The 22,474-nt window shown below is 42.5% G+C and overlaps 1 protein-coding gene across 11 annotated transcripts in view; it reads left to right on the forward strand.

The window, feature by feature from the left end:
* The window catches only part of MPP6 (membrane palmitoylated protein 6), a 299,774-nt gene that overhangs the window by 124,608 nt on the left and 152,692 nt on the right, over window positions 1–22,474 (forward strand). For all 11 annotated transcript variants that reach the window (XM_029589113.1, XM_029589111.1, XM_029589117.1 and 8 more), the window contains 2 exons: window positions 4,269–4,421; window positions 5,658–5,885. In XM_029589113.1, coding sequence (XP_029444973.1) covers window positions 4,269–4,421; window positions 5,658–5,885 — 381 coding nt within the window. The remainder of the gene's footprint in view (window positions 1–4,268; window positions 4,422–5,657; window positions 5,886–22,474) is intronic.

A 22,474-nucleotide genomic window follows, 5' to 3' on the forward strand; every position in this document is an offset into this window, starting at 1 on the left:
CATATTTCTGCCAATACTTCCTGACCTGCTGTCTTCAGCCAGGAGGTCAACGCAGAAAACGTTGTGCCATTCATTCTATCATCAGCAGAAATATTACCTGCCTGTGTCTCGCTCCTGCCCCCACAGAGTGAGCTCTTGGGGCTCTTCCAAGCAACAGCAAGTACCCAAGTCACAGCCAGCACCGCAGCCGAGCCCCACTACAGGGTTTTGACTGGTGGGGAGGCACTCAGATCCAGCCACCCATCCCCGTGTCGTGAGACTCCCTGTGGAGGTTGACTGCGATTCTTTGCGAATCGGTGGCCAATGATCACCTTGGACAAGTGGGGTTTGTCCATAGTGCGGCAGGGATACTGGCTGAATCTGTTGGATGTTCTGCCAGATTCTCCAAGCCCTTTTTGGGGGCCATTAGTATGCCAGGAGATCCTCTTGCAGGAGCTCTCCACCCTAGTAACAGCCAGGGTGGTCAAGCCTGTCCCTCCAGGCAATTGGGATGGTGTTTCTACTCCTGGTATTTTTTGATTCAAAAGAAAACTGGGGGCCTCTGTCCCATCCTGGATCTGAGGGCCTTGAATAGGTTTCTAAAAAGAGAGGTTCAAGATATCTCTGAGCACCCTGATTCCCCTCTTGTAAAAATGGGATTGGTTATGTTCCCTCGACTTAAGACACCTATACCTACACTGAGATCTTCCGAGGTCACAGGAAGTATCTCCGGTTTGTGGTGGGTGAACACTATGTTCAGTACCGGGTGTTACTGTTGGGTCTGGCCTCCACACCATCGGTCTTTACCAAGCGTCTGGCCATGGTGGGAGCCTACCTGTGCAGGTTGAAGGTGCAGGTTTTCCACTACCTGGACAATTGGCTAGTCAACACTACTCAGGTGGGGGTGACATTCCCTGTGCTTAACCATCTGGGTGCTTGAGTCTTTGGGGTTTATTATCAAATACTCGAAGCCTCACTTGAGCCCATTGATGTGGCTGGACTTTATCGGAGCCCTGCTGGACACAACACAGGCAAAGGCCTTTGGTCCTCACAGCAGAGCGCTGTCTAGCATCCCTGGTGGGAGAGGTGCAGTGGAGCCAGCGAGGCTCTGCCAGGCAGATGTTGAGGCTGATTGGGCACATGGCCGTTACCATCCATGTCACTCCCCTTTCCTGCTTGCATATGCGCAGGCCCCAATGGACTCTGAGGTCTCACTGGTGTCAGGCCACTCAGAACCTTGCGGTCCGCATCCAGGTTATGCATCCTGGTGGGGGGACCCTCTCTGACGTGGAGCGTGGGGTGCCGTTTCAGTCTTCCGCTGTGCTCACCACAGATGCTTCCCACCTTGGGTGGGGAGCCCATGTGGTGGGGCACCACATTCAAGCCCTATGGTCTTCCCAGGAAGCACAATGCCAGATCAACTTCTGGAACTCTGAGCGATCATGCCGTCTGGGCTTTCTGGGATCGGTTGGTCGGCAGGATGGTCCTGATCCAGACAGACAAACCAGGTCGTGATGTGGAACATCAACAAGCAGGGGGGCATGAGTGTGTTCCTCCTGTGCCAGGAGGCAGTCCAGGTCTGGTCCTGGACCTTATCCCAAGGAATGGTGCTCCAAACCATGTACTTGGCAGGATCGGACAATGCAATGCTGCACTGGCTCAGTTGAACATTCCAGCCCCACGAGTGGTTCCTCTGGGGCACCCCAGATGTGGATCTGTTTGCATCCCCTGGTAACAGCAAGGTGGCTCAGTTCTCTCTCTGAGTGGACAGTGCCCCAGCCTCGGACACCTTTCCCAGCAGCTGGGACCAGGGTCTTCTGTATGCATATCCTCTGATCCCGCTAGTGATGAAGATTCTCTTGGAGCTTCGCCAGGACCGGGTGACTATGATTCTGGTGACCCTACATTGGCCTGTAGGACCTCTCCCTTCAGGAACCGATCAGCCTGGGGAATTCCCTGGATCTCATCACTCAGGTTCAGAGCAGGTTGCGACATCTCAACCTCCGGGCCCTGTCTCGGTCTGGTTGTTGAGAGGCTGATTCTGCGACCTCTTGACCTCTCAGATAATGGCTCTTGGGTCCTGGTGGCTTCCAGAAAGCTTTCCACTAGGAAGTCTTATGGGCTGAAGTAAAAGAGGTTTTCAGTGTGATGTGAGCAACGTGGCCTAGATCCTTTCTCTTGCTCCATTCACAAGCTGTTTGATTTCCTCTTCTACCTCTTGGAAGCTGGTTTAAAAACCAGCTGCATTAGGGTGCACTTGAGCATGGTTGGAACTTACCATCAGGATGAAGATGACTCTCCCATCTCCAAGCAACCTCTTGTGGGTCACTTCATGCGTGAATCTGCTTCAGGTGAAACCTCCCCTGAAGCCTCCTGCTGTGTCTTGGGACCTCAGTGTGGTCTTGGCTCAGCTGATGAAGTTGCCTTTCGAGCCACTGAGCTCCTGTGACCTGAAGCTCCTGACCTGGAAGGGTGGCTTTTTTGTGGTGGTCACTTCAGCTCGCAAACAGGCGGATACAGTATGGACACGCTAAAAAAAATGCACATCTGTTTTGGCGCCAACTCTTAGAACACACACACAGTCCCCTCTCCTGGGTGTGCGATACACAATGCAAATGAGGGGTTGCATTAAAAGGAGGCATTAGGGGTGATAATATGCCCCCAGCACCTCCTTGGCCCACAAGAGGTGACTTGCAGCGGGTTTGGAAAAAAGGAAACTCAATTTTAGGAGCATTTGTTTTCCTAACCCATGGCTGTGCACCAGTTAGGAAAATGGATGCTCCTAAAATGGATATCTTTAAGATTCTGGCTATATTCTATAGAACATAGTCTGTTAAGTGGATATAGTGTCATGGAAAATATATTTATTTTTTATTTAAAAGCTTTTTTTTTCTTTATACCACCTATACAAGCTATAGCAGATCGAAGCAATTTACAAATTATAACTTACACAATCATTAAAAACAGTAAGATTAAAATCAAAATATACTATTAAAGCACCCAACTTTCCCAATGTCACCCAATATCTGAAAAATGGGCCTTGCTAAACAGAGCCCTTCCAACCCTCTCCAAGTAAACTTTAAAAAAAAAAGTAATTGCATGGGTCTGCTCACAGGCTCACCTCTCCACCCTTTCCATGGTTGTCCAAAATAAGATTGGAATGCCCTCCCTCTATTTCCCTGCCCCCATTCCTAACACTGCCAGCCACTCTCTCCACACCTTATCCAAACACCTTTCAATTGCTGGGATTTCATTACACTTGTACTGCTTCTGGTGGCTTCCAGCATTGCACTGACAGCAATGCTAGATGTGTAAGCCACTGACGGCATTGCCATAGTAGTAGTAATTTTCTCAGTGGGAGAATATACTTAATATCTAGTTATTTACCTAAAATTGAATTTGACAGATGAGAACCCTACTTATTTTTCACATTACATCATGCCTATCTTATATCTATTTAGAAAAAGGATATGGATGCCACAGATAGCAACATGATCAATACTGTTAAGATCCAGGAACATGGATTCAGAAGCAGGCCTAAATGCACAGTATAGCCCCTTATAGTCAGTGGGAGCTGGAAATACAATGAAGATGGCTTCTTTTGAGGATGGAAATCAGAAATGCTATTCTAAGCCATCTCTGGTCATTTTGTAGAGTTCTATGGCTTCTGCTGCAAAGTGACTTTACTTGCCTTCATTGATGTTATATTAGCTGTTTCTTATGGAGAAGATGCTCAATAGACAGCTAAAATTGATAGAACTTGACTGGATTTGGACAGAAGGCCAATTTACAAATGTTATAAAAACCCTTGCAGATCATAGACAGACTTGAAAAAAATAATTTGGACATTATGTCCTAATATTTAGTCATAACTTTATTGGCATGACAGTTTTATATGGGTTGCTAAAGTAATATTTATTTAGATGTTTTATATACAGTCGCTCCATAAAGATCACAATGCTTTACAAATTCATTCATATTCTTGGACAATATTCATATTCTAGCTCAACACAACAGCAAATACATTTCTAGGTTAGCACATCAGCTTCAGGTACAAGTTAACTAGAGGTTATGATATAAAATAAACTGTACTACATTACATTTTCATGATCCCATCAAATGGCTGTACAAGTTTTGACACCTTTTTCTGTAGTATCCTACATTGAGTGGAAACTTACCTAGATCATGAAGGAAATGAACAAATAAGAAAACCCATTCCTTTTGAATGAAAAATTAAATTGATTGATTTTCCATGTAGTATTAATGTAATACTTTCCTCTTCTTTTTAGTCACTTTTGGAAACTCATGATATTGTGGCATCAAAGTGCTATGATGTGCCCACTTCTAGTCCAGAGATTAATAATACTACATTGAACAACCAAATAGCACCTGTAGATGCCATTCGTATGGTTGGTATTCATAAAAGAGCAGGGGAGCCACTGGTAAGTATAGAATTGAAATCTTTTCTGTTTTCTATAAATTAATGATCTTCCTATTCCTTTTCCATATTCCTCAAGCATCTTGTGTACTTCTATACCTTCTCAAGTCTTTCCTTCCTGTTGTCTCTTCTCCAACTGATTTGGTTTCTGTCCTGATTTTTTTACCAGTCACCAATCTCATGACCACTTTTTAAAATCTGTTTGTCTTCTCTTTTACATTGCATCCTATACCCTTTAACCTCTGGAGCACTGCTTTATTTTGAATTCCTTCCGACTTCTGCTGCTTGCATTTCCACCTTCCTCTTCTCTATTTTCTGTTCTTCTGACATTACCTATATCCAAACCTTTCTGCACCTGTTACATTCGTGTTCAGACCACCAAACACTTAAGACTTGTTTTTCTGTTTTTAAGGTTTTCTATTTTGAGGTTCAAAACAGGGTTTAGATCTGTGAATAAACTTTGATTTACTCAGTTTACTTTGTTTTGGTTAAAGAAAACTTCTGATTTAATTGGATTGCTTTGGATAATCTAAAATATTTTTAGATCTGAACTATTCAAAGTGGTTGAAGATTGTGCAAAATCCTTAACTAGTTCAGACTTGGTGGACATGAACATTAGCTTTGTGCTACAAGATGGAAAGGTGTATCCATATCTATTTGTAGGCTAATCCTATTAGAATCTGAATATCCTAACTGTATCTCGTGCTAATGGGATTTGTATTTCACATGCACTGGTTTTCCCATGCCCAAGGCATATATGCATGAATTTGTGTTGAAAGTTCATCTTTTTCCTTTTTGTAAATTGACAATCTTGTTTTGAGATGCAGTTTTGAAATATGTTTATTTATCCATTTTAAACTGAGATTTCATATTAATAGTTTATTTCCATTAACTGGGAAAAGAAAATGATTTAAAGATTAACAAAATATATAAGGTGATATCTTAAATTGGATTAACTTAATAGATTTCTTAACTTTAAAAAGTAGACAACTTCTCCTTCTGATCTAAAATAGAATCAATAATTAAACAGACCCCCTTGTTTTTCTGTTCTTGCTCCCCCCCCTCCTTTCTAATTAAGAACATTTGATTTCTTTAACGCTGTGATTTTATATTCACAACTGTGACTTAGTAAAAACATGTCTTGAGTAGATATGCCTGTAATGTTCTCATCACCTACTGGTTTAAAAATACTAGTAAAATAAGTAAAATCAAATAAGGTAAACTATTTTAATTGTCTTAGGGTGTCACATTTAGGGTTGAGAATAATGATCTGGTGATAGCACGAATTCTTCATGGAGGAATGATAGATCGGCAAGGTCTTCTTCACGTGGGAGACATAATTAAAGAAGTCAATGGTCATGAAGTTAGGAACCATCCAAAGGAGTTGCAAGATCTATTGAAAAGCTTTAGTGGTAGTGTCACGTTGAAGATTCTTCCTAGCTATAGAGACACAATTGCTCCTCAGCAGGTTAGTAATCTAAACATTTTCAGTAATATGTCCTAGTACCTTTGTCTGTTAACTTTTGCATCTAGTGTTTTAAATTAATGCAGGTTTTTTTTGTTTTGTGGGTGTGTGGTTTTTTATACAAGATCTCCTATGAAAAATCAAGTAGGCAGCAAATTTTCTGAAAACAATTTCACCTTCATAGGGCTGAGAGAACCCGTATTAATTTCAAAACCAGAGAATTTGAATGTCCCCATGGAGAAAAGCCCTGAAGATATAACTAACCTAAACCAATAGTGATTTCAAAATTAATGGTCTTGTTTTTATATTGAAAAAATTAGCAACATTTATCAAGCGTAATATTGATGGAAATCCTGCTGGCATTACTATAGTTAGCCCTCCCTGTTTTTTGATTCCCTACTTTGATTTTATATGGCTGCTAAAGTTCTCTTAAATTTGTATTATTCCTTGAGATACATTGGCAAAATAAAGTAGATAAATGAATTTGTGCTTTTTTCTGCTACACCATTCTAGAATGATTGCGTTTAGTCCCTCCTTCAGCTGATGGAATAGGAGAACACTTTTTTTTTTAATTTAATCTGTGACATCACTACTTTCCCTGTACATACCAGGATCATTCCAGACTGTGGGTTATGTTCCCTGTCCAGCAGATGGAGTCAGAACACAAAATTCCCAGGGGAGGACCCATATAACCACGCCTCCCCTGTAACAGCTCTCAGTAACGTTCTTACTCCAGCAGATGTGAGCAGGGGACTTGTGGTCCCCAGCTTGTTAGCTTAGGGCTACCTCCTCAGGGGGATCAAGTTTAAAAATAAAAAAAAATAAAAAATAGGAAGTTTTAAATTTACAGTTTAGGTCACTTTGCTAAGGCTCCTCTTACAGCAGGGGGAGAGCTCTCCGCTGGTGCTGGCTCATCGCTCTCTAGCCTGGTGACTTGCTGACAGGCTGTTGCCTGTTTTCTTTCTTTCTTTTCTCATTTTCCTCACTGAGGGCTCAGTTGGGGTAGGTGTATTTTTGTTTCATTTTCTTTTTCAGCAGAAGACTGCAATTTTTTGGACTCCGTTCGGCTCTCTGAGGTGAAAGTCGGTAGCGCCGGCCTCTCCTTCCTGACCCAGGTTTTCCCCCCTCCCTTTTGGGGAGCGACCGGCGTCCCGACCTGCGGCCCCGCGAAGCACCATTCCCCGGGGCCGCCTGCTGTCGGGAGGGTAATTCCCCGTCAGTTCTTCTTTAGGTCGGTGGGGGACCGTGGCAAGCGTCCGTTGCCGGGTCGGCGCTCATTTTAGGCGCGAGCCACCTGTAGAGCCTCCCCCCCCCTCTCCCTGCGGCAATGCAGTCCGCGGCGCCTTGTGAGGGCTCCAACAGGGCCGGATTATTTTCTGAAGAGGGTCTGTGCTCAGGCTGTTTCCTCGAGGGGGAATGTGCGCCAGCTACTGGCAAGGACATTCGAGCTGCAGACCGCGTGGGAAGGAAGCGCCAGGCCCCGTTCCCTCTCAACGTGGGAATGGCGGCCATTTTGTTGCAAGATTCTGATGCTGCGCTTTCTGAGGAGGTCACGGATAATCCGTTCCCCACTTCTAGGCCCGTTTTGGACCCTTACTCAGAGTCTAATCCTGATAGGCAGAGGGGGGATCCCCCGGGGGGTGACCCCTCAGGATGCCAGGCCTTTTCCCCTGAATTCATAGTCCTAATGCACAGGGCTTTTCTTCAGAGCAGAGACACGACCTTCGGGACCTGGGGACCCTCTCCCCCCAAGATACCATGTCCTGCCCCCCCTCCTGGGTGGGACCCTCCCTCAGGCTCGCCCCCCTTTAGTAGGCGGGGGAGCGGGGACATCTCGTGGCCCTACCGGGACACCATCGATAATACAGACTTCGGGGGAAGGACAATCCCAGGACCCTGACGTGGACGACCCCACCTTGGCAGCCCAGGTGGAGGGCGACGACCCTAGGGTCCTCCGCATCTTCCAAGCGGCGGAGTTAAGATGACCTCATTACCTACATCCTCCAGGAAATGGATATTGATCCCCCTCTGGAACCGGTGGGGCCTGACCCGGCTCTCAAGAAGGGGGACCCCCTCCTAGCAGGACTGCGGCCTCTAGCCAAGTCTTTTCCCACTCATCACAAGATCTTGCAGTTGATCACTCAGGAATGGGATTCCCCGGAGGCCAACCTTAGGGTCGGTAAAGCCATGGAAAAATTGTATCCTCTGCCGGCCGATTTTTTGGAAATTCTCAAAGTTCCCGCCGTAGATTCTGCGGTATCAGTGGTCACAAAGCATACCACTATTCCTGTCACTGGAGGAAGGATATGCAGGATCGGAAGCTGGAGGTTTACCTCAAGCGGCTATCTGCAGTTCCCTCGCACAGCGAGCGGGTCTTCGGTGGGTGCAGCAGCTTCTCACCTCCCAGTACCTGCAGGTAGTCCCAGGCAGTGGGCGTCTCGAGCGCCATAAATCCTTGAATCTGCTGACGCAGAGAATGAGCTCTGTCCGGATGCAAAAAACCCTGGCATTCTTGGTGTCGAAGTGAGCTCCCAGAAAATCCAACGACTGGGACAGGACCAGGCTGCTCTTGGTGAAGTTGACAATCCATCCCAGAGATTGGAGAAGTTGTACCACTCTGTCGACTGCGAGGATACACTGCGCTCGTGACTTTGCACGGATGAGCCAATCGTCTAGGTAAGGATGCACAAGGATGCCTTCCTTGCGCAAGGTTGCCTCCACTACCATGGCAATGTCAGTGGCCCACTTATGATCAGTTCCCATGGAGGAGATCTGCAGGGCTGCAACATGGAGTTCTCTCCACATATTTGCATTTCACTACTGACTGGATAGGGATGGCTGATGTGATGATAGGTTTGGCCAGTCTGTCCTTCGGAATCTCTGAGGTGTAGAACCCAAATCTCCCTGCCTAAGGCCCATTGTTTGGGTTCAGGCTTCTCCCCCTCTATCAGCACACAATGTGGTGGTTGTACCCGTTGGCACCTAGTTGGTGCTTGTTGGTCCCCATTTGTGTTGAGGAGCAGCTTTTAGCTAGGGCTTCACTCATGTGTGAGGACTACCATCCTGCTTGACCTAGGAGAAAGCAGAGTTGCTTACCTGTAACAGCTGTTCTCCTAGGACAGCAGGATAATTAGTACTCAGGAAACTTGCCCGCCACCCTGTGGAATTGGGTTTCTCTTTTTTTTTTTTTTTTAATTTTCTCTTTATTGAATTTTAAATTTATTTATTTTATTTAACATCTTTTATATACCGTCCCTCAGAATTTATCGGAACGGTTCACAACAAGTAATAATTAACATATATATAAAATTAATTAACATACAGTATAAAACTTATAACTAAACTTTTCCAGCTAAAATTACCCATTAAAATGTTATAAAATATACGACACTCCAAATTCTTCTTCAGTGTGTAAAATATATCTAAAATCCTAATAAAATTCTAAAATAGTTTGATTCAGATTCAACCTCCTTCCCCTTTCTGCTTTCATACATCTAGTGTGCAACAGTAATTGACTTATTCTGTATACGCTTTTGTAAAAAACCAGGTCTTAAGTTCCCGTTTAAACTTTTTAAAATTTTGTTATATATATATATATATATATATATATATATATAAAATATACAAGGTTCAAGAAAAGGATTATGCAGTGGAAAGTACAAAATCAAGGTAAAAATCATTACAACACATACTACTCCTGCATAACTGAACCTAATAATTTGGGGAAGAAAGGAAAGATTAAACATCTAAGGAAAAAATAAGGTAAAGAGGAGGTCAAGCACTTATTGGCCTTTTTAACAAAAGTTAAGCTAAGAGGAACCATCCCTCAAGTTAGTTTTATCTACTAAAAATGTTTCCATATGGGAAAGGTCAGTAAAGATAAACTCTTAGCCTGAAAGGAAACAAAACATTTGCAAGGAAACCTTAAAAAAAAATGTTGTGCCAATAGCTAAGATTCTATTTTTTAATGATAGAAAATGTCTCCTACGAGTCCGGGTGGATCTGGAGACATCTGGAAATAATTAAAAAAAAAAAAAAAAAATCCTCTGACCACAAAATGAAACATCTTTACTCTTAAAAAAAATTTCTGAAACACTAGATCTTTTTCCTGTTCCAAGCAAAAAGAAACAATGTAACTTTTAGATATCATGTCCACTGACTCTTCTAGGAAGTGGTAATTCCTGGGCTAGAAACTATCTCTTCATTTTCCCTCTGTTCTGAAATTACACTACCTCTCTGTTTAAGAAAATAAAATATATTAGGAATATTGCCTTCATTATAAGACAGCATTTCTTTAAGAAAATTCTTAAACATCTCATAAGGAGAGAGAAACAAGTATAGGGAAAATTAACTAAACACATTTTTAGATCTAATAAAATTTTTAACATTTTCCATTTCAGTATGAAGCAGCAGACTATCCTTGATATGCATACTCTGTGTTTTGCAACAATTGAACTTTAGCGATCAGTGTGGAGACAGAAACCTCTAACTTAGATATTTTTTTTCTTATGTTCTTCAATAGAAGCTCTATTAGCATTAACTGAGGAAAGATGGGCATTTACTTGAGAGATATTAAGGTCCAACTTAGCTAACATCCTCCACAAATCTGTGAGTGTAACATTAATGGGTTCATCTGAACACTGTTGTACCATATCCATATTAGTGCTCTGGATTCTCCTCTCTCCCTCGTAACTCCCCCGGTTTCTCCTCTCTTTAGTTTTAATTTTTATTGCAATTCTATGTTACGAGACTGAAGAAGGACTCCGTGTGGAATAGGACATGCTGGGCATGTTCAGTATGCACAATCAAAGTTCCAAAAACTTGAACATACGTTTTCCGTGCCGGGCTCCATCCAATGATGTCACCATGTGAGGACTAACATCCTACTGACCTAGGAGAGCACCTGTTACAGGTAAACAACTCTGCTTTATTTGAAGGATAAAAAGTTGAAGTGACATCCAAACCAACCGTAACAGGTTAGACGAAGGAGAAGTTAAGTACAGCACATGTCCCTTTCAACTAGAGTAAAGGCTCTTATTGGGAGTATTATACATCCTGTAAAGATTTATAAAGCGGCCACATTGTCCACATTAGAATTATTTTCCGAACAATACAGCATGAATGTTCTCATGAAAAAGAACAGTGCTTATAAAGTAGACATTCTAAGAGCAGGTTTCATATCCTCCCACCTAGAATAATGGGCTTTAGTACTTCCCAGTTGTTCTGGACTGGTGTAGCAGAAAAAATTGAAGAAAAAATTTATACTTTCCTTATAATTTTCTTTCCTATATTTCTGGTACACCCAGGAAAGGAAACTTACTTAAAAATAAAAATAGTTTTCAAAAATTTTACTTTTCCCAAAAAAGTTTTCTATTTAGAGTATATGAACTTTTCCATAGTTTTCAGTATGCTTTGATAGAGAAATACAGGGATGAAACCAGTCTAGCTCAATGGATATAATGACATGTCTCAGATTTTAAAAAAATCATTCTAGACTGGTAATAGCAGAAATAAAGTAAAGGAAATTATCAGGTAAGTATATATTTCTCCATTTATATCCTGAATTTGAATGAGCAAAAGCCTCAAGAATCAAATGGAAAAAAACTTCTCTGGGATAAGCAGCATGGAATCTGTCAACCTTTTGGGATTCTGCCAGATACTTGTGACCTGGATTGTCCACTATTGGAAATAAGATACTGGGCTTGATAGACCTTTGGTCTGACCCAGTATGGCAAGTCTTATGTTATGTTGTAGAGCCTTGTAGATATATGAAACATTGAGATTATATGGGTACATTTTTATTGGAAAACAAAAAGTCAATTCCTACTGTCAGTTAAAGTAGAGAAGTCCCAGTTTTCAGGAACCATTGTTTTATGTGAAGCACAGTGTGTGTTGCATGATGCTATTTAGAATTTATCGAAACAGTGGATGTTCAAACAAGCAATTAGCAATGAGGTTCCTACATAATATTCGAGTAGCAAGAAAGAAAGAAACTTATTTTAATAATTTTACCTATCTCTTATTTTATTTCATTTTAAGTTACTACTTAAGATTAATATTTTTCCCATGACCTATAACATTGATTCAGCTGATATTTTAGTTAGTTCGGCCTGTGATCTTAGGGTAATTTTTGATAGTGAGTTGAATATGAAAAACAATATAAATATAATAAAGGCTGGCTTTTATAAGCTACACATTAAAAAAAAAAAAAAAAAAAAAAAAAAGCAATCCCCCCCCCCCCCCCCCAAGAAAAAAAACAAAAAAAAACTGAAACCTTTACACAACTCAAATGACTTTAGGATTGTTTTGTAACACTCATTTTTTTCAAAACTTGACTACTGCATTACTTTACTTCTTGGACTATCCAATAATATTTTAAGACTGCTTTAGTTACTTCAAAATTCAGTAGCAAGAGTGTTGTCAGGTGTACGAAAATTTGATCATATTATTCCAACTCTTATAAATTTGCACTGGCTACCTGTAAAATATAGAATTGAGTACAAGGTTCTATGTTTGATTCACCAATCAATATTAATTAAACAAATGAAATGGGTAAATGCTGCTCTCCATTTCTACACTCCCCAACGTAATCTCAGATCAACTAACAAAGGTCTACTCTCTATTCCAACAATAAAAATAGCACATTTGAATAAAGTAAGAGACAGAGCCTTGATCATTGCTGGTCCTACTCTCTGGAACTCAATTCCAACTGAGCTAAGATTAGAGACAAATTATCGCAAAGTTAAAAACCTGGATGTTCAAACAAGCATTTAGTAATGCGATTCCTACATAATATTCAAGCAGCAAGAAAGAAATAAACTTCTATTTTATTTTTAATTTTAATAATTTTACCCATCTCTTTTTTTTTTTTTAATTGTAAGGGGTTTTTTTACTTTTTTTCTAATTGTATTTTATTTATCTGCGATAATGTATTTGATTATCCTGTAAATTTAGTGGATGGGAAATGTTAAATTTATATTTGTACTCATATGATTCTATTTTTGTTGTTAACCGGTATGATTGATACACAGAATATTGGTCTATAAAATAATATAAATAAATAAATGTAGCCCTTGAGCATAAAGCGAGACCAATTCTTAACTAATTAGCTTTCTTCACTGCTTATAATTTCAGCCTGTCTTGTAGGCTTGCACAGCCTTATATAGTCATTCTGAATATTAATGACTATATGTGGAATAAATTGGAAAAGAGTGTATTTTTATTGGATATTCATTATGTGAAGTATTTGTTCTTTCACATATTCACTTTTTCATTGGCTACAATGAACAGATCCTTAAGCCAGACTGAACTAGTGAAAGGAAACTGAGCATTCATAGGAATTGAAATGTGACTTTTTTTTAAACTTACATCCCAGTATTCTGTTGAATTTATAGGATCGAGAAGAAGCATCCCTGTTCTTGCCACAGTAATGCCTTATGAGAAATCTGGATTATTCAACATAATAAAGAAGAGCTATTCTGTGTTGCACTGGAGAAGGTTCAGAGAAGGGCGACTAAAATGGTAAAAGGGATGGAACAGCTCCCCTATGAGGAAAGGCTAAAGAGGTTAGGGCTGTTCAGCTTGGAGAAGAGACGGCTGAGGGGGGGATATGATAGTGGACTTTAAAATCATGAGAGGTCTAGAACAGGTAAATGTGAATAGGTTATTTACTCTTTTGTATAATAGAAGGACTAGAGGATACTCCATGAAGTTAGCAAGTAGCACATTTTAAAACTAATTGGAGAAAATTATTTTTCACTCAATGCATAATTAAGCTCTGGAATTTGTTGCCAGAAGATGTGATTAGTGCAGTTAGTGTAGCTGGATTTAAAAGGTTTGGATAAGTTCTTAGAGAAGTCCATTAACTGCTATTAATCAAGTTGTCTTAGAGAATAGCCTCTGCTATTACTGGCATCAGTAGCATGGAATCTACTTAGTGTTTGGGTACTTGTCAGGCTCTTGTAGCCTAGATTACTGTTGGAAACAGGATGCTGGGCTTGAGGGACCCTTGGTCTGACCCAGTATGGCAGTTTCTTAGGTTCTTAAGTTTTAGGGTCCTGAAGCAGCACTGTCACCAGAAGAAAGAGGTCTCTTTAACCAAATACAAATGCCACTGGCTCTCTAAAATTGCTACCAATTTGGATTATACTATGGATATCCAGGGTGACTCCGCAAATTCAGCATAATCTTTATTGGCAAAATCTCCATTTTCAAGCAGTTTCCTGGGCGGATTAAAGAGTTGGCAACATATTGTGAATAAACATAATGTTGTGTGTTTATTAATTTAAAATATCAAAGCAGTATTTTTCAAGTGTCTTCTCAGACATGGCATAGCCTAAACCAGTGGTTCTCAACAGGTGTGTCGGGACATATTAGTGTGTCGCGAGGAAAGAGCAGAAGGCTGCTCTTTCCTCATCAGTCTGGGCAGGAGTTGGCTGATTTCTCCTTTATTGGATATGACAAGCAGCTGCTCTTGCTTCCTTCTTCTCTTCCTGCCCAATGGGAGGTTATTCCCTTCTCTTTCACCCAGATCAGAGTGAGATATCACCAACTCCTGTTCATATGGGCCTGACAGGACACTAACTTTACCTTCCTCTGCCTGGTCTGGCAGTGAGACATGAAATCAGCATGAGGGGGAGAGGGACGTGTTCTATAGATCCACTGCTGCTGCTTCATCTTCCTCTCCTCAATGCTTCTTGCTCTCACCTGCTGCTGTAAAACGGGAGGGAGACTCTGGATTGGACTGAAGGCTTATGTTGGCTGGGAGCCAGAAGGAGGAGGAGAATGTGCTGGGCAAGAATACTGGGTAGGAAGTGGTGGGGGAAAGGAGGTTGGGTTTGCTGGGTAGGGAGGGTTGCGGGCTGCTGGGCAGGGAGGAGAGATGGAAGTGGAGGGAGAGATAGAGGTGTGGGGCCTGCTGGGTTGGGGGAGAAGGGGAGGTCAGGGGATGCTGAGCAGGAAGCAGTGGGAAAGTGGTCAGAGATATGCTGGGTAGGGAAGAGGAAAGGGAAAGGCAGGGAGAATTGAGCAGGGGAGAGAGGGAGCACAGGGGAGAAGGATGCAGGGGAAAATATTGGACAGGGATATGAGCATGTGAAGGGACGATTGAGTAGTTGGGAGAAGTGAAGGGTGATGGGGGCTTGGAGGGGAGTGACAGGATACAAGATCCATAATGTCAGTTTTGAGAATATGCATTTCTTCTATCTTTGAACTTTGCTTAGTGTAGGAAGAAATATATTTCTGTTTCTAGTTCTCCAGTTTTGCACTGCATGCAGAAGGTCTTGGGGTTTCCATTCCAGGTTTTGTTTCCACATTTGTAATTTGTGATATTTTATTCCATATTAGGTAAAGGCAGTTCTGTCTGTATTCTGTTTGTGTGTGACTGAGATGAGGTAATTTACTAGCATGTAGGGATTTGTATCAGTCTTATTTGTTTAATTTTCTCAATATGCTATTGCACTGGTGGTGAACTGCTGCCTTTCCATGGGTAGGGCTATTGCTGTTTTATATCTTGGAGTTAGTGCTGCTTTGGTATGGCAGGTTTGATAGACTTGTACAGAGTGGGGTTTGTTTGTATTATTTTACAGTGCATGTGGTAGTAGGAGTTTGTGATGCTGTTATTGAGATGTCACGAGAATCCGAATATCTTTTTGTATGGTGAGTTGTACAGGGAAATGTCTTAGTTCTGTTCTGTACCCATTGTTAGGAAGCGGGGGACACCTGTGGATGCTATTTAGTCCCATGATGGTCATGTGCTCAGTGTGTCACGCATGTGAGAGTCATCTCTTAGGTGTGTCCTGATAGAAAAAAGGTTGAAAACCACTGGCCTAAACCATGACTTTGTCCTAAGATTAATTTAAAGCAAATGTCTCTATATAGAGTAACATGACATAATGAAAGAGCACCATCCACCCCAAGTAGAATTTTAAGACCTGATAAACTGTCAGTCCATGTGGTGTGTGTGCTTTTTTTTTGTGATACTTTTATACCTCCTTCCTCAAAGCAAGTCCATGTTTAATTGCAAATTTGGGTTTTACATTTGAGGGGGAAAACATTTCAGAAGCTAACGCAACATGAAATGCAAGGGAATGAACCTCAGCCAGGTATAGATGTTATAGAACAATACCACCTGCTACTGTTAAAACTTTGTAAGCAAGTTTGAATTGTTCCTTTGCAAAAGTCTATGATGATAACTGGGGGAACATTAAAACCATATTTAGTTAAATAAGCCTCAAAAGAAATGAGAAAAAAATGTGTGCTAATAGACTATTATAAAGTGAAGGAAATGTATTTGGAAACAAGTATTAGTAGAGCAAGTACAAATCTATTTTCAATATAATTAACAATTGTCATTTTAACCCCTCATTTTTGTCATTTACTATTCATTCTTTGGGTGGTATTAAGGTTAAAGACTTTAAATGCTTCCATTTATTTGTCTTCCCAGTCTTTATAAATCTAATGAAATTGAGGTGCTGCTATGCTAATCCTTAATCCTCTGCAGAAGATGCATATAAAGAACGAGTACAGTGCAAAATGTTGAAGAGTGGACTTGGGGAAGTAGGCTTTTGAAAACTAGTCTGTCTTCATAATGAAAAACTTCACATGTATGGCATAAACAAAATACATAATAGCTGTTAATTAGTTCAAGGATTTATTTTGACTGTTTGCTACTGAGAAAAGGAATTTCTAAAACATTCATGAGTTGTTAAAGCATCTCCTGCTGCTCAGTATTAGTGAGAATAAAACCTTTAATGGCTAACTATTATTTGTACTCTGCATGGGCAAATATATTCACAAAGGTAAGTCAGGAATTAGTCTTAACAATAGTCAAGTACCAGAATTCAAAATTGTAATTTGCCCTCACACTGTACGTGCTGACTCCATTAGGAGTTAGTGTGACAGTGGAGCTCATCATGCGCGGTTGGGTATGATAGGGGCCGTCTACTCCAAGCACCTCAAGTGCTGGCGGGTGGCATTCTGTGCCGTGCACAGTTATGCCAAAGATGGTGGGACTACCATCGTTGCGTCGAGGTATCAGCTTCCTTGTCTGTTTCACATCTTAGGGTACGATGCGACACTAGCTAAAAGGATGCCATCACACACTTGGATTGTTTTTTGGCAGTGCACAGTCACTGAATCTAACAGGTGGGGCTCGTTCCCTGCTGTGCCATGGGATTCTACCCTCAAGTGTGGTGATGGGATGCATATGTGCACCTCCATCTGCAAGACAGGGGTAATGCATGTTACCCTACCTTGCGTGTCATTGTGGTTTGTTTTCATTTTTTTTAAAGTGGATGGCACTATTCCTTCAGTTACCCTCTAGTTCTAAGTGTGAGTTTCCCTTGTGGTGAGCACAATAGGTTGTGCCCCGTTGCCCCAAGACTGACCTAAGGCTGCATTCCTGGTTGATCCACTAAGGGCGTGGATACCAGGAGGGTACTTTTGGGAATCTTTCCCTCCCACAGAAGAGGATAATGTCTTTTGACTCCTACCATGTTAACTTTCATTGTTCACTTTCATTTGTTGCCAGACTGGAGCCTCTATTATTTTTATTTATTTATTTAGATTTATATTCTGCTTTTTGCACTTTTTTTCAGCACTTCAAAGTGGATTACATTCAGGAATTTTGAATCTGTGCACCTCCTTGCAGGCCAGGACCTGCGAGCATTGGGAGGATGGCAGCAGTGGTTGTTGGAACGATCTTTCTTGGCATGGATTATTGTGGTGGTCTGCCCTTTGTCAGCCTTAATATTTCATAGGAAAGAATTTTCTTTCACTTAAATTCACCAGTCATTATTACGTACATAGAAACATAGAAATGACGGCAGAAGAAGTCCAAACGGCCCATCCAGTCTGCCCAGCAAATTTCGCACTTTTTTTTTTCTCATACTTATCTGGCTCTTGGCTCTTACTATTACTCTTGGCTCTTAGTAACCTTTTGGTTCTATTTCCCTTCCACCCCCACCATTAATGTAGAGAGCAGTGTTGGAACAGCATCTTAGTGAAATATCTAGCTTAATTAGTTAGGGGTAGTAACCGCCGCAATAAGCAAGCTACAGTCATGCTTATTTGTTTACCCAGACTATGTAATTCAGTCCTTGTTGGTTGTTGTCTGTATATAGATCCATTTTTCTTCATTCACCCTGCCGTTGAAGCAGAGAGCTATGCTGGATATGCATTGAAAGTGAAGTATCAGGCTTATTTGGTTTGGGGTAGTAACCGCCCTAACAAGCAAGCTACTCCCCACTTTTTTGTGAATGCAAATCCTTTTTTCCACATTTCCTCTTGCCGTTGAAGTTTAGAGCAATGTTGGAGTCTTAGAGCAATGTTAGTCGCATTAACCGTGTGTATGTTTATTGAATAAGGGTATTATCTCCAGGTAGTAGCCGTCATTCTCGCGAGCCACCCACTCTTCATTCACGCCCTCTAGACTTTATGGATCCACAACCTATTATATGCTAGAACTAAGCAAACAGCTTTTATAAGCACATTTTTTTAGCTTTTATGGGTAGATGAAATGTCACTTGATGCTATCACCTTTTGTAACGTTATTTTATATAAAGCATTGAGAAGAGATTTGCAGTTGTGACTAAACTGACATTTTTCTTCCCACTAAATATTTTTTTCTCGGCTCAAAGGTGGCTGGGAGATATATCACATAATTAAGAATTGTTTGTCATTTTCTTACATTTACTTTAAATGAGACAATTACAGTGCTTTGTAAATGTCTTAACACCCTTTTACATTTTTCATATCCTGTCTAAAAAAAAAAACCATATCAAAATACATTAAAGTATGAGTGTTTCACTTATGTACACCACATACTCTACAGTTTCATCATGAAAGAAAAATGATAGAAATATTCCAAAAGTAATTAAGAATAAAATACCATAGTCTTGATTGCATACGTTTTCACACTGCTTGACTCAATATTTAGTGCAAGCCTCTTTTTACAGCAATAAAAGCCATGAGTCGTATTGGATAAGTGTCTACTAACTTTGCACAGTGGAATAGTGCAGTTTTTGTCCATTCTTCTTGGCATAATAGATTAAGTACTTTCAGGTTGGCTGGGGATCATATATGAACTACAGTCTTTTAATTCTTGCCATAGATTTTGCATTGGGTTCAGGTCTGGGCAGTGACTGGGTCACTCGGACATTCTCATTTTTGTTAAGCCACTACATGATTGTATTGCTTTTGCTTTGTGCTTAGGATCATTGTTCTGATGAAAGGTAAATCACCTCCTGAGTCTCCAGTCTATGGCAGACTGGAACAGGCTTTCTCACAGGACAAGCAGGATGGTTGTCCTCACAAATGGGTGACATCGAGGATGGAGCCCAACCACGGAAAACTTCTGTCAAAGTTTCAGGAACTTTGACTGGCCCCTACTGGGCATGCCCAGCACGGCACTAACCCTGCAGCCAGCAGGGGTCTCCCTTCAGTCTTCTTTTTTCCGCGTAGCAGTAGCCACGCGGTTAAGGAGCTCTTCCACATTCCTGACAGGAATTTCTTCAATTAACTTCTTGAAGAAAAATTTGCCCCTCAGGGGTCTCCCCTCTTCAAATTTTTCCTCCGCGGTACTTCGGTAAGTTTTTGCAATCGTTTTTGTCGATTGGCCCTCGAGGCCTGTTGGCAGTCGACCGTCCCGCGGCTAAATTTTTGGCCTATGGCCATGGCGTCGGGGTTCCGTCTGTGCCTGGACTGTACACGTACTATGTCTATCACAGACCCACATAGAGTCTGTGTCTTGTGTTTAGGGAGTGAGCATGATGTCCTGACTTGCACCAAATGTGCCCTAATGACACCAAAAGGTCGCAAAGCCAGAATGGAGAAAATGGGACTCCTTTTCCATGCCCACACTCCGCCATAGATTGCATCGACGTCATCGGAACCGGCACCATCAAAGTTTCACCATCGTCGACAGCCTCCTGGTGACCGCCTGCCATCGACGTCTCCGCGGCCATAGAGTCCCGTCCCTTCCCCCGAAGATCGCGGGGATCGGAGAGAGAAACATCGCCATCGACGTCACAAGTCTCGGACCGTCGAGGAATCGAAGTCATCGACCTCAGTACTGTCCGAGCCTCCTCTGAAGAAGTCTCGACCAGAAGTGGCACCGTCCACTCCTGTCTCGCAGATACCGAGGCAACCCTCACCCCTTTGGGGTTTGGGAGCCGCGACTCCACCGGTGACGGTGGTCCCTCTGGCTCAGCCTCAGCCTCCCTCTCCCGTGGAGCCGGGTATTGTTACCCCAGGTCTCCGGGTAGAACTGGACTGGCTGGTCCAGGAGGCCATCGACAAGGCGATGCAATGGTTCCAGACTCCTCCGGCACCGAGAGTGGAACCGGTCACCGACCCGATTCCAGCAGCACTGGCACCGCTGCTTGCCCGGATGGAAGCGCTTATGACTGCCCTTCCTCCGGTGATACCAGGGTCTCCGACACCTATCTCATCAAGTGGAGAAACACCGTACCGAATTCCCCCTTTGGGGGTAGTACCATCGGTACCATGTCGTCCCTCGCCACCGATACATTCCACGGGGACGATACGCATATCAGCTCCATTGAGAATTTCGATGACGGCACCCATATCTTCGATGCCGACACCGATTCCTTTGATGCCGGCACCGATGCCATCGAGAACCTTCTCGATACCCCCGACAATTCCTTCGAGTTTCTCGGAGCCTCAGCCGGGGCCTTCGGGTATCCAACCCCCCTCATGGTCCTACAGGTCAGCAACCTGATCCTTACGACACCTGGGGTGATGATACCTCCACAGACACCGATGATTTGCCTTCACCACCCTCTCCTGCGGGGAGTAGAAAGCGTTCTCCTGAGGACCTCTCTTTCATAAATTTCGTGAAGGAAATGTCGGAGTTGGTCCCTTTTCAGCTTCAATCGGAACAAGATGACAGGCACCAGATGATGGAGTTGCTCCAATTCTTGGATGCCCCTAAAGTCATCACTTCTATTCCAATTCATCAGGTTTTTCTGGACCTTCTAAAAAAGAATTGGGAATCTCCTGGATCTGTTGCTCCAGTAAACAAAAAAGCTGACTCTACCTATCTTGTACAGTCAGCACCTGGCTTTCAGAAACCTCAGCTAGACCACCACTCTGTTGTGGTAGAATCAGCCCAAAAGAAAGCTGAAAGAATAAAGCCACATTCTTCCATACCTCCTACTAAGGAAAACAAATTCCTAGATAGTATAGGTAGGAAAGTATACCAAGGAGCCATGCTAACTTCCAGAATAGCCTCTTATCAGCTATATATGACCCAATACAATAGGGTCATTCTTAAACAGATACAGCAGTACTCAGATACCTTACCAGAGCAGTTCCAACCACAACTTCAATCCCTACTAAATAAAGGTTTTGAAGCTGGGAAGCATGAGATAAGAACAGCTTACGACGTCTTTGCTTCCACCAGACTTTCTGCTACGGCCATCTCTGCAAGACGCTGGGTTTGGCTAAAGTCATCTGACCTTCGTCCGGAGGTTCAGGACAGGCTCTCTGACCTGCCCTGTCTAGGGGATAATTTGTTTGGTGAGCAAATTCAGCAAATTGTTGCTGAATTGAAGGATCATCATGAGACACTTAAACAGCTCTCATCCATTCCTTCTGACTTACCTTCTAAACAGCCGTTCAAGAAGGACCCAAAAAAGTCCTTCCGTCCACGGAAGTATTATCCCCCACAAACCAAGTCTAGGTCTGCGAGGCCTTACCATAAATCTCAGCCTCGCCAGTCTCGAAAACAAAAGCCCGCAGCAGCTCCACAACCTGGCCATGCATCGGGTTTTTGACTTTCACTTAGAGAGCAGTTGCCAAATCCCTCTTCCAACCATACCAGTAGGAGGTTGGTTAAGCCACTTTCTAGAAAAATGGCATCATATCGCCACAGATCAATGGGTGATAGCGATAATTGCACACGGTTATCACCTCAACTTCCTGACTTTCCCTTCGGACTCCCCACCCATGCAGGCGTGGGGACTCACCGATCACTCTGTTCTTCTCGAGCAAGAAGTTTCCCTTCTCCTCCAGTCAAACGCTATAGAACCCGTTCCTCCCTCTCAACAAGGACTAGGGTTCTACTCCAGGTACTTTCTGATCCCAAAAAAGTCAGGAGGACTTCGGCCAATCCTGGACCTATGGGCTCTCAACAAGTACCTTCACAGAGAGAAGTTCAAGATGGTAACCCTGGGCTCGCTTCTCCCTCTGCTGCAAAGAGGGGACTGGCTCTGCTCTCTAGACCTAAAAGACGCCTATACTCACATTGTGATAACTCAACCTCATCGCAAATACCTCCGTTTTTTAGTAGGCCGAAATCACTATCAATACCGAGTGCTCCCTTTCGGCCTGGCATCCGCACCACGAGTTTTCACCAAATGCCTCGTGGTAGTTGCAGCATTTCTCAGGAAGGAAGGTGTCCACGTCTACCCCTATCTGGACGATTGGTTAATCAGGGCCCCAACCCAGCAAATCGCTCGGTCCTCCCTGACCCTGACAATTCAAACACTACTTTCTCTAGGGTTTCTTGTCAATTATGAGAAATCCTACTTGATCCCATCTCAAACCTTATCCTTCATTGGGGCAGACTT

Source organism: Rhinatrema bivittatum, chromosome 2 (genome assembly GCF_901001135.1).
Source record: "Rhinatrema bivittatum chromosome 2, aRhiBiv1.1, whole genome shotgun sequence".
NCBI classification, from domain to species: Eukaryota; Metazoa; Chordata; class Amphibia; order Gymnophiona; family Rhinatrematidae; genus Rhinatrema; species Rhinatrema bivittatum.